Source organism: Vipera ursinii (assembly GCF_947247035.1).
Source record: "Vipera ursinii genome assembly, chromosome: 2".
In the NCBI taxonomy this organism is placed as follows: Eukaryota; Metazoa; Chordata; class Lepidosauria; order Squamata; family Viperidae; genus Vipera; species Vipera ursinii.
In genome coordinates, this window is record NC_139513.1 from 87,504,625 (window position 1) to 87,517,819 (window position 13,195).

Here is a 13,195-nt window from a genome sequence, read left to right on the forward strand (position 1 = left end):
AAACAGGAAACCCAGCTGATCATACAGCAGAAAGAAGGAAACTTCCTACAAGCACACAAAAATAAGGAATATCGTGTCTTTGACCTTTCAACCATACACTTTATAATTCCACCTAAAAAAGCCAGAAGAATATTATCACAGTGAGTGAGTGACAGGCCCCATATTCAATGTTGTCCTTGCTGAAGTCTGAATTGGGGGCGGGAGGGGTGCTTTCTTTTTGGTTTTCCTATTTTCCAGAATTGGTTGGCTAGGGTCTCTCTTAGATTTGTGAATACAACTTTGAGTGTAGAATTATTATTTTTTTATTATTGTTCATATTAGGATTTTTCAACAGGTCTCCTGCCTTGAGCAGGGGGTTGGATTAGAAGAGTCTTCCAGCTCTACAATTACCTTCTACGTTTTAATAAAATAAAAGTATAACAAGTTCAAAGATAAAAAGAAATGCAAAATAGGGGGGAAAAGGAAAAAAATTACCTCCAGTCAAATGTATTATTCTAAAGGGAATTCTTTTTGAGAGGATATTCCGTTAAGTAATGAAGTTATTTTCAAAAGATAGGCTTAGGTTCAAAATAAACAGGAGTGACCTGGAGGATATAAATATATAAATAGTAAAAGAATAGCCTTATCTCTAAACATTTAGAAATACACATCTTTCAAAGTTTAGAAAAAGACTTAGAAAACTTTTGATTTCTATGTGAGATTCCACATACGATGCCACAATGGCGCCCCTGGATACCTCTCAGGAACAAAGAATTATATCAATATTTAAGTCCCTGACCTAAAACCAGTGGTTTCATGATTATTTAAAGTTACAATGGAACAAAAATAGGGACTTATGACCATTTTTAACTTACGACTTTTGCAGCACTCCTGTGGTTGTGTGATCAAAATTTGGAAGCCTGGCAATCGGTGTTTATTTACGACGGTAGCAGTATCCCAAGGTCATGTGATTATGCAACCTTCTGACGAGCAATGTCAATCAGAAAACTAGATTCACTTAACAACCGTGTTACTAAGTTTACAACTGCAGCAATTCACTTAACAACTGTGGCAAGAAAGGTCATAAAAATGAGGCAAAATTCACTTAAGAACTGTCTTGCTTAGCAATGGAAATTTGGGACTCAATTAGTCTTAGGTCAAGGACTACCTGTACATAATACACTAGCATTTCAACTCCCTATTTAATTTCTCATCTCAGAGTAGGATTAATGAATGCTACACTACCAAATTTTATCGTAATGTTGACAAGCATGTTTTATAAAATATGGACTTAAAAGGTCGCTAACAGACAGTGCCCTCAACTTATATTCATATTACATAATTGCCAATGCAGAGCTACATTACATGAACAAAGGAACATGATATATTTTATTTTCCCCTTAACAACTATTTCCCTCTCTTTTTTTCCTTTCTGAAGAAAAAGGCTTTTTAAAATGCTAACGCATAAGAACAATTTGCTTCCATTTTTCCATCTAAGAAACAAAACAAAATTATATTTTCAATTTTCTACCAGTCACCTTTCCTATTAGGGATTAGGCCAAATTCTTCTGATCCAACAATAAGGGTCAATCAGATGTTTTCCAAAAGTTCACCAAAAGTTGATGAAAAAATGATATCCTTTTTTTTTTACTACTTTCCTGGCAGGTGGTATTTAACACATGGTCCACTGATTCCAGAAGTAGCAAACAGATATCAGAACTAGTAGCCGCTGACAGCCTAATTCTTCATGAATTTACCGGTGTTATTTAAATTAATTACTTGAGAACAATGAATTCTACAAAAATAGAACCTAGTTTTTTTATTGATATATTTTCATCTGTAATGTCAGTAAACACAGACCTCTTTGCATTGTGCTAACATGGTAAGTAAACGAATCAGGAAGTCCCTAAATCTTGCTTTCCACAGGCACTCATGGTAGGGGGAAATTTGAGAAGGTGACAGGATGTGTTAAGATGTTGCAGTGCACACTCCATCCCTTCTGCACATGCAAGTGATCCTGCAATTCAAGTACAAAAGGGGGAGCTCATAACACGTTTTATCATATTGACATCATCCTGGTTCGGAACAGATGGTTATGTAGCCTATATCATAAGCTCACTAGATAGCTTTAGGCAAATTATTTCTGAATATACCCACATGTCAAGCTAATGCAAGATACAGGGTAATTTGTGTATAAACCAAATCACTATGGTTTCTTCAGCAAGCCTTTCTTAGTATCATTCATGCCTGACATGCCTACTCAATGCTGTTTTTTCTAAAGGTACAATGATATGGTCAAGTAGAACAGAGGTCCCCAACCTTTTGGGCACCAGGGACCGGTTACATGGAGAGAGTTTTTTCCATGGACCAGAGGGGGCGTGTTTTTGTGTGCTGCCTGAATCCTGTGGATGGGGCTTTCCTTGTTTGTGCGGACCGGTTGCTGGCATGCTGCGGCCCAGTACTGGTCCACGGACTGGGTGTTGGGGACCCCTGAAGTAGAACAAGCATGAATTAACAGAGAAGACTCATGTCTGAACTAAATGAGCCTTTAGACAGATCATCAAAGAGAACATTAGAGTAAGTAAATATGATCATTTTATGCATATGCACAAAATTAAAACATAAAAGTATTCCAGCTTCCCAAATAAAAAATATCTATACATTCTTGAATTTAGGTGTGAATATAAGTGCTGGTGATGACCTATAAAGCCCTAAATGGCGAGGGTCCGGGATATTTGAGGGAACACCTGCTACCAGCATCAAGCTCCCTTCGTCCAGTGCGTTCCCACAGGGAGGGTCTTCTCAGGGTGCCGCCGGTTAGATTGCCGGCGGGTAACACCCAGGGGTAGGGCCTCCTCAGTGGGTGCGCCTGCCCTGTGGAACCAGCTGCCTGCGGAGCTTAGGACTGCCCCCGACCTCCGTTCATTCCGCCGGGACCTGAAGACCTGGCTCTTCGAGCTCTCTGGCCCAGGCTGAGAATTTTTTAATTTTAATTTTAACTGGGTTTTTTATTTTTCTCAGGGTTTTATTTAATCTTTTTTAATTTGTTTTAACGTTTGTATTGACTTTCTTTTAAATGCCCTGTAAATCGCCCTGAGTCCTTCGGGAAAGGGCGGTATATAAATCTAAATAAATAAATAAATAAGTCTCTCCAGTTCCGGTTTTAAATACCATTAATTAATATTATTCAGTTTTTAAATGAAGATTAGAAGTATTGCAATCCACTAACTTGTCAATTTAAAGACTCCTCATTAGCATTTTAAACCAAATTAACCAGCTCTAAATCAGACATGTCCAACCCACAGCCCACAAGCCACATGTGGACCCAGACAGCTAGTAATGGAGCCCCACAAGATTGTAAACTTTTGACATTTTCAACATTTGAAAAAATACAGTTTAATTTCTGAAGAACAATTATAGCAATTAGACTTTAAAGTTCCAGTCAAATATAAATAGGTTGGGTCTTATTCAGTACAAAATTTTACCATACTTTAAAAAAATGTATCACTTTTCATATTTTTAAAGAAAAATCATCATCATCATCATCAAGTTGTAAAACTCTAAATAACAGAGTCTGGTAGCATATGGTTTTTTCAAGTACAAAGGAGAATCAAGACAAATATATTTCCTTTAAATCAAGAATATTATTAATGGTATTTACCTGATTAAAAGTTTTGAATATGAATTCTCTGAATATAGCATCTCTTTCAGTGAGTTCAGACCAGCCAGCAGCTTTAAGATCATACAAAGCTTGGTTTCTTTCTTCCGTGCTCAACCAGCTAGATTGTGAAGACTATGATGGCAAAGAAAGGGGGGGCGGGAAGCATCATAAATACAAGTTAACCATACAGATGATTATTACACAAAAGAGACCACATTGCATTAAATATTTGCAAATATTACTGGTTGTGTCTTCACAAATAGAATTGTACAGGTTGATTCTGCTCCCGCCCCTAAAGTCATATATGGATTCACTTTTGTATTGGTTGTTTTAAATGCCCTGTAAACCGCCCTGAGTCCTTCGGGAAAGGGCGGTATATAAATTTAATAAAATAAAATAATAAAATAAAATAAATTATATTTAGAATATGAAGTAGCATCCAAACTAACACCTCTTAGGCAGCATCTTAGATAGAAAACAAACATAATTGATATTTGCATTTGAGTAAATGGGGCACGTGGTAAGTTTGCACTGTCCTAGAACAGAGGAGATGGGAGCAGATGCTGTTGTATAATTAGCAAACATAATCCACTAGAAATGAAAATACTTTTACATTACTTCTAACAGAAGGGAAGCATGCTCATCTCCCACTGAAATCTGAACACCGAATAACAAATAAAAATGTCTTCAGTTTTACTAATAGTGACTTTTAATCACTCAAATATAGTTTTATGTTTATATATGCTTAACACTGGAAATTAATTTCAAGATCTTTTAATCCATTTGGTGGACCAACAATAGAGTTCCTGGGACACATTAAGGATATAATAATATTATTACCCACATTTTCATTGATAAAAGCTACTTCATCTCAGTACAATGCTAAACATACTATTCTTTTATAAGGTTTCATCTCTCGGATCTTTTAACCATAATTAAAAAACATAGCTCCTTCTCCTAATTTATTTATTAAATTTATATGCTGCCCATCTCACTATCCATAACTCTGGGGAGAATAATATAAACAATGTTAAATTTAAAGTAATGCTAATCTAATTACGTCCAATAATTTTATTTTGAAAATCTTATTTTAAAAGGTACATTTTCTGGATCAGCAAAGAAAAACAAAGAGGGACTAAAGCAGACATGTCAAACACAAGGCCCGGGGGCCGGATCCGGCCCGCGAAGTGGTTTCATGCGGCCCGAGAAGCCATCCTGGAAACAGTGAGGGAACGGCCCCCACTGCCTTGGCCCTGGCCCAGAGACCCTCCTTCTGCCAGAGACCCTCAGATCTTTCCCACTCCTGCCCAGGCCCCCATAGGCACCCTTGATGCGAACAATGCAGAGCTGGCCACGCCCACCCAGTAGGCCACACCCACCCAGGCCACACCCACCCGGCCCCCTGAGGGCAAACGCAATGCTGATGCGGCCCTCAGTGAAATTTGAGTTTGACACCCCTGGACTAAAGCATTACTTTTGCAGAGGCCCTAAATACTACTTATACTATGTTTGTTAAACTCTTTTCCTTAATTAAGCATGAATAAATAAAAAAAGCTCAGCTGACGGAATTCTCAGCTATTTCAGGATGCTCAATGAATGTCTAAGCAGCAAAATTATTACTGTACTATTACTTGGCAAATATGCTTAGACATTGATTTAACTGAGAAACAATGGATGAAATTTAGCAGTATCTAGGCTGTCCCTTTATTCCCATGTCATTGTAATACTAAAATATAAGCAATTAACAATATAAAGTCAAATGCAGAGAAAATGCCTGCCCTTATATAAACAAACAGCAACATCCATGTAAAACTAAAAGGCATATTCTCAGACACCTTTGAAATTTGAAAAACTAATTTTTTTGAGGGAAACCTCCCTAAAGAAGGAGATCTCCCAAAGGACTCTGAATTACTAAAGCTTAAGAGAGATAATTCTGGGAAAAGAACAAAAAAATTGAATTATTAGAAAGGAAGAATAGGTTTGTAAAAAGTTAAAAAGAGAACACTGTCTGGTGAGGTGATTTCTTGGTTCAGGTTATTTTGCTATGGCTCCCGCGGGACAAAAATGAAAGTTATTTTTAAAATAAGAAAACAATCTTACACATAATGCAGCATATTCTGCTCTGACAAACACATGCCTTCATATTATATTTTAGGTAAGCAGAGACTTTTAAAATCTGGCTGACTGTTTCATCTATATGGATGGTTTTTACATCATCTGCATGTTAGACACATATTTACAAATATTTCTCTCTTTGCAGTTTATCACATTCTGGAATATCCAATCTCTGCAGCTTAACACCACCTGCTGACTGTAACTCTCCAAATGCATAGTAATACAGAGTAAAATCTAAAATATTATGTTTCCTTGGCGTGTTTTTAAAATTAAGTTTTCTCTGTCCCTTCTCTAGCAACCATTGTAGGTGAACCCACAAAGCTATCTATAGGCATCTATTTTCTGATTGGACAGACTGCCCATCACCCTGCTTTATTTCTCACTTTTCTGCTAATCAAGTTTGGAGATACCTACAAATTTAAACTTTTTTTAACCAGATGCAATCAACAATATAAACTGCCAAGATTGTTTTCAACAGTCTTAAGAATTCCACAAAACTGTTCCAAGCACTCTCTTAACACTCCCTTCAAATCTTTTAATATGTAATATTTACTGTATCAGTCAGGCAGTGTATATTCTTCATTAACAAGAACAGTGATGATCACAATCCCATACACTTATCCAAATCCTTATTACTGGAAGATCCACAAGACACATTTATCGCAGTTAGAATGATGAACAAAATTTGTGTTTTTTAGATGGCATTCCAATATAATGCCCCTGCACATTTCTATATAATCGTAGATTTTCTGTTCTCCAGAAGCCTAGTGCTAAAACAGCAGATGTTGTTCTCTCAATGTGAAAACCATGAATGTTACCAACATATAAAATTTGAAAGAAAAATATAGGCAGTTGAGCTGCCATTTTTTTCTCAGCTACTGGGTAGCTGGAAACTTGAAAGCATTCTTTCTACATCCTTGGCAAAAACCATCTGCAAGGAATAATTTATTGGCAAAAAGAATAATAAGTATCCTTGTCAGGATAAAAAAAATGATCATAAACAGACATGAATATCTTCAGGGATGTTTTGCACATGGGATGGAATTATGGAGTGGCAGAACTCATAGTCTGCAATTCGCAGGGAGAATGGGCCTGCTAGAGTTTACTTCTGAGGGGAAGTAAATAAAACTATATTAGAAACCAAGAAAAAAACAAATCTAAGTTCCTATATTACAGAAGAATCTTTTATTCTGAACTGGCTTTTGAAATCAATCTAAACATTTTGAAAAATGGATTAGGTTATTTAATGTAGTTAAAAATAAAATGATAAACTAGATTTAAATTCAACCATGAATTTAAAAATGATTTAAGAAGGATATCTGGAGTAGTCTTGCTTCAAAGTTTGATTTAATATGTACCAGTATACTGATTTGTTTTTAACAAATTTCATTTTACATAATTCACTACTTTCTATTTCTACAGTTTATAAACACTAAACAATAAATAAACTTCCTATCAACCAATTTCCTCAAAGGAAAAAACTAACAGCACTTCTTCAAGACAATCTGGCATTCAAACAAACATTTCAAATAAATCAGATTAAATATTATAAATCCCTGAAATTCAATTGAAACTTCAGATATGTATGTAAAGTGGACAATTTTTGAAACATCAATCCTATTAATTTGAATAATTACATTTGTTATACACAGAGTATTTTGTCCACTAGGTGCCACTATATTTCACATGTAAGTACTTATTCAGTGAGATAGAATTTAAACATTCTAAATAAGAAATAATAGAGATCTTAAATATAAATATGACATAATTATATAGACAAAAATTAGGAATAATCATGTAAATAGTATAACAATAAAGAAAGCTGCAGTTAACATATATATCAAGTAAATTCTTTATTTAGCCTTACTGAAAAGATATTTATAGTAATTAATAATCAATAATACTTTTACTAATTATATAATGTCGATATCCCTCATTTATATTTGCAATTATTATTTACTGATGGATGGGAATTCAGCATGAATCAATTTAAAAAAAAATATTTTTCTGAGTTACCAAGATCCAATAGAAAAGCTTCTTCATATTATATTTGCAAAGTTAAAACATTCAATTAGCTTTACATAATTAAAATATTATAGAATAAAATACATGATAAAAACAGTAGTAATACTTTATTATTAAACAAATTAATTGCATATTAAAAGATGAACAATACAGTAATAATCAACACTTAAAGTCTAAAAATGGCTAATGAATCATTTCTATTTTAATAATTAGTATATAACATAAATACTGTTAACAATGGATACTGCTGAAATACTACGATTTAAGAAAATAATGCCTATGAAGGAGCAAAGTACTTCTATTGCACATAGGGGTCTTTTTGATTAATTTTAACATATAGCTAGTCCTCGACTCACAACTGTAATAGAGCCTGCAGCCAGATATCATGACAAGTGTTAAGTACCCACATGATCACCTCATTTATGACACCCCCATTCTTAGTTGTTAAACAAACATGCAGGTTGTTAAGCAGAGCATGGGGTGCCTCAGAGAACCTGGGTAGCTAGTCCAGGCCCTACCCCAGGGTGTTTCAAAGCCTCTAACACCTTGAGGCACCCCATGCTCCATTTCCTGCCCCTCTGGGTCCCTGCAGCGCTTCCGCCAACTTCTCATCCAATAGGCCCCACATCCATCTTCTCTCTTTAAGACCTCTGGAGCTCAAGGTTGGGCTAAGAAAAGTGGACAGACCGCTCCTTCCTGAGCTGGGTGGCACAATCCTGGAGGCAGCCACACTGAAATGTGGCCACTAGGAAAATGGCATCTGATTCCGGAATATTCCCTAACATGAGCTCTGCAGAATTTTGCAACACTATGGAATGCTGTGAAGCCTCATTAGGGAAGCAAAACAAGGTGTTTTGTGGCTTGTCCCCTTTCCCTAACTCTAACTCCAGAGTTCTCAAAAAAGTGAGAACGAAGTGGAGCCCAGGTAGGCAGGTGGGTGGAAGCAGACCCAAGGCCTGCAGGGACCCAGTGGGTACAGGGAGATAAGCAGTCAGTCATAAGGGGATTCTGCAGCAACCATAACTTCAGGATCGGATTCTAACCAACTTTTTTGTCGGGTGTGGGGTGTGAGTGGGGTGTCTGCAATAACTCCAAATGTTCACTAAGCAACCAATCATAAGTAGAGGACTATCTGTGGTCAATGTATTTTTTCTGCAAATAAATATTACACATTATCACTTTCAGACAAAATAATGATAATAAATTGTTAAGAATGCAGAGAGAATTTGGAAAGCAAGATATGGCCATTATCTCTTTTTAATTTTTCCAGACATACTGTATTGTCTGCATGCCATTTATTATTAACTACTAATTCTACATGAGTAACTGATAATGGAGATAGAATCGATTGGCCCAGGGAGATATTTTATTTTTCTTACATGACTTCAAATGTCTACTTTTATTTACTTACCACCTTTAACCAGTTATGTGGTAGGATGCAATCATAGATCATGGGTCATATATGGCTTTTTGTTAACTGTTGACATTTCAATGTCCACTCACCATTCCTTTGTAATGTTGTACAATTTCCATTTCCTCTTTAGCAGTTCTTTCCTGGAAAACTATGTCAAACTATTTTGGGTCTATGCTTATCTGAAAGCTTTCTCCTATATATTTTTAGAAATTATTAAAATATATATTTCAAAATGTGAAATAAGAAAGCAGTATTTCCTTTTTAAGAATAATCTGGTATATGATATATAGAAAAATCAAGTTTTTAAGTTTGAAATATCAGTATGTAACTCAGATCAACAGATCAAATAACCCATGAGTCTTCAGTTAAAAGCCACCAATTGCAAGCTTTAGACCCACACACTGAGAATATATCTAAGAAAATGTATTAGAGATTCTTGGTTTTGTATGTTAGCTATTATGTACTATTATTAATAGCTTCCTACATTGTCATTACTTCAATGATTGCTGTTCAATGCATGCCTGAACTTCATTCTTGAATTTCAAAACTAACACACTGCTTGTTTGCCAGATGAATACACACAGGGTTGCAATCTGTTCCTGAATTCAAGGTTACTTAAAGTAACTATTGGGCCATTAATACGCAAACAGTGTCATATCGCAACTTCACCATTTCTATTCAGCTGTTCCAAAAACTGGAGCTGTGAGCATATTATTTGATGCACAATCTTCCTCTCAGGATGTCTGATGAAGCAATTGCATAAAGAGTGTGTGTGTGTGTGTGTGTGTGTGTGCGCGCATGTGTGTGCGTGTGTGTAACAGACAAGGAACAATATACTAAATGAACAAAAAAATCTATCTTGATTACATTATATTACCCAAATAATATTTTAGATGAATAAGCAAATTATATGCCATATGTGAGAAGGCTCCATCCATTAACAGGCAAACTCTTGAAGACGTGATTCATAAGAATGAATATAATGTATAAAGGTTACTTTTAAATAATTTTATTCTGAAATATGTTCGGGGTATTTTAGCACTTACTAGGTTGCAAATTGTGTCCGTAGCCACAGATGCTTACTTGGGAATTAGTTCTGAGTGGGATTTCATTTTGTATAAACAAGCACTAGATCACTATGTAAAAAAAATCTCATTAGTTTTCCAAAGTAGAACAGATTTATACTTGCCTAACCTGCTGTTATGCCTAACATGCCATAATAAGCAAAGCAATTGGTAGTCACTTGATTATAGAAAATTGTCCATTACAGATGAGAAGCCACAGATACAGGTAGTAATGTACCTGTAGCACTAGTCTGCTGTTTAGTACAAGCCTTCATTAACCAATGTACAAAATCCATAAGGAAAAAAGAACCAATCTGGCATTTAAAAGTTATTTTAAAATTGTAATTTTCTCTGGACTATTTTCCACAAAAACATTCATAATAAATGTGTTCATTTAAGATGCTCCAATATCTTTTGCTGCAACACTGATTATCCCTATGAAAGCTGTTGCAAGATCAATCATTTACTAAGCAGAGAAATATTGAGAGCCACACAACAGCACAAAAAGACTTTGTGAAGGTAGTATTTTTGTCCTGCCTATTTATAGTTAACTGGTGAACCTAAATTATTAGTGCTATTTATTAAATTTGTACTCTGCTCGCTCCCCAACGACTCTGAATCGTTTCATCAGGAGGCATATGAGCAGAACCTGAAAGCCGATTTAAGAATTAAGCTGGTAAGAAGGGCAATTGAGCCACCTACTTCCTGTATTTAGATATAGGATCCTCCTGCCCCGAATCCGAAGCAATCCCAGCCAGATCCAGGTTTAATGCAAAGAGCTTCCAGTAAGGAAGATCGTTAAGTCAGGACGAAAAAGGGAAGACGCCAATTGCAAATTTGGATCTTCGAATTACACGTGCTAGGAACATTTCACATTCCCTTTGAGCTTCTCCCGCGCAAAAAAAAGAGCCGAGAGGCTCAAACCCGGATTTCCAAGTCAGCTTTCCCTAAACTGTCCTTGTAAACGTTTAAAACCGCAGTTGAAGAGCTGCAAAGAAAGCAAACCAATATGAATAAAGGTCACCGGGCCACATTTTACGCTGACCCTCCCGCCGCCCCCTAATATGTCAAATCGTTGCGAGGAGGATCGCTCCTTTGCTGCTCAGCCGCTCACCATAGCTGAGAAGTTGCTCCGGCCGCCACCGCAGCCCCGGCCTCCCACAGCCAGCAGGCCCCCTCGCAGCAGCAGCAGCAGCAGCCGCCCCGATCCTGGCCCGCGGGGGTTCAGCATGGCTCAGGCGGGCATCTCCGCCCCCTCCAGCGAGCGCCTGCGCCTGCGCCGCGGCCGCCCCAAAGTCTTGGCGGCCGCCAGGGGGAGCCTCTGGCCGTGATCTCGCGCCAGCGCTCCCCGACCTGCTCAGCCCTTTGGATAGCAGGCGCAAGTCGATCTTCTCAGGCTGGGCTCCGAAGACGTGGCGATCCCTGGTTCTCCCCGAGGGAAAGAGCTTGGCTTGAGCCTTTCCCGGATGCCCGAAATGGGTTGGGTATTCTCAGTAGAGTGTGAAAAGTTCTTACACTAATTGGGGTGAGGGATCAGAGTTGGCGCCTTCCCCAGCCATTTGCCACCCCAGGCGGCAGCAGCTACAGGTGGCTTGCTATCTATCTATCTATCTATCTATCTATCTATCTATCTATCTATCTATCTATCTATCTATCTATCTATCTATCTATCTATTATTTATTTATATTTATATTCCACCCCTCTCCGAAGGGACTCGGGGCAGTGTACAGGGCAATTAAAACTATAAATAACACATAATGTATAAAAATTAAAATAGAATTAAATCGAATAGCCCTAAACAAAAACACATTCTAAAATGTAAAATTTTTAAAATTTAAAAACTAAAATTTTTAGTGAACTCGCAAGGAAAGAAATCAATCTTTTCTTTTCTACCATAGGAAAGGATGAGTAGTATTGTCCGAAGCAAGGAGAGCGTGGTTTATCTAGTTACGGTACTCTCTGCTCTGTTTGTACTAAATGCTGCTGAATTAAGAAAAACAGTATTCTCCGAAGGATCCCAAAGGTGCTTTTTCACGAGGTAACTGGACTTTGTTTTTCAGCTCTGAAAAAGCTTCTTGGATGAGAAGGGAAAGTCTTCAAAGTAAAATAAGAAAGTACTTAAAAGCACCCTTGGGATAACTATGACCTGGACGTCTGAGAATCTTCACAGACTTTCCCTGGAGGAGTGTAAGGAGACAGTAATCACTTTAACAAGCAGCTCATGATCTGTAGTCTGTACAAAAATAGTCAGCTGTGAGTAAACAGCACTTCAGTCATCAATGCAAAAGGACAGTAAGTTATGTCTGTATTCTCTCTTCCAGATCTTGATCCACTTTTGATTCTGTTTTCTGTGTCATGCACATTTGTGGTATATTATATTGTTCTCTTATGCTAGCTTTCCAATGAAGCTTTTAAAAGTTGAAATACTCTACCATGAATGGCTTTATTATAACAGCTGTAAAGATCCAGGTCTATTTAATGTAGCCATAATGCCATCACTATCCATGTTAAAGATTGTACTTTTAATTTCTGTTTCAAATTCTTACAAACACAAACACAAAACAAAAACAAAATACCACTAAAGAGGTGGTGCCTATGAAATTATACATATATTTACACCCATACTTAATTTAAATATCACACTACCATGCATTGTATCTCCTCTTTCCAATCTATTGTAACATTGTTTTATGTCCTTTTAAAACAGTAAACTATGTCTCAGTTTCCAGTATAAATGATATGAAGATTAGGACCTGTTAAATGTTTTCTTAATTCTAACCATTTTAATCAAAAGCGCAAATGTGAAAAAGTCAGTAATTTATATATTTATCAAATGGCATTGAATTTTCAAAAAATGTACCTCATTAAAGCTGAGGATAGATTGTTTCTAAATCCAATTAACATTTAAATCTATTATTTTCATTCTACATTTTTTT

The 13,195-nt window shown here is 36.6% G+C and overlaps 1 protein-coding gene across 1 annotated transcript in view; it reads right to left on the reverse strand.

Annotated features, from left to right (window-relative positions):
* PCBD2 (pterin-4 alpha-carbinolamine dehydratase 2) overlaps window positions 1–11,547 on the reverse strand; it is a 37,431-nt gene extending 25,884 nt beyond the window's left edge. Inside the window, exons 1-2 of the mRNA XM_083352698.1 lie at window positions 11,373–11,547; window positions 3,641–3,772 (exon numbers count right to left, since the gene is read on the reverse strand). Of these exons, the coding sequence (XP_083208824.1) occupies window positions 3,641–3,772; window positions 11,373–11,489 (249 nt within the window). The 5' untranslated portion in view covers window positions 11,490–11,547. The remainder of the gene's footprint in view (window positions 1–3,640; window positions 3,773–11,372) is intronic.
* Between the last annotated feature and the right edge of the window lie 1,648 nt (window positions 11,548–13,195).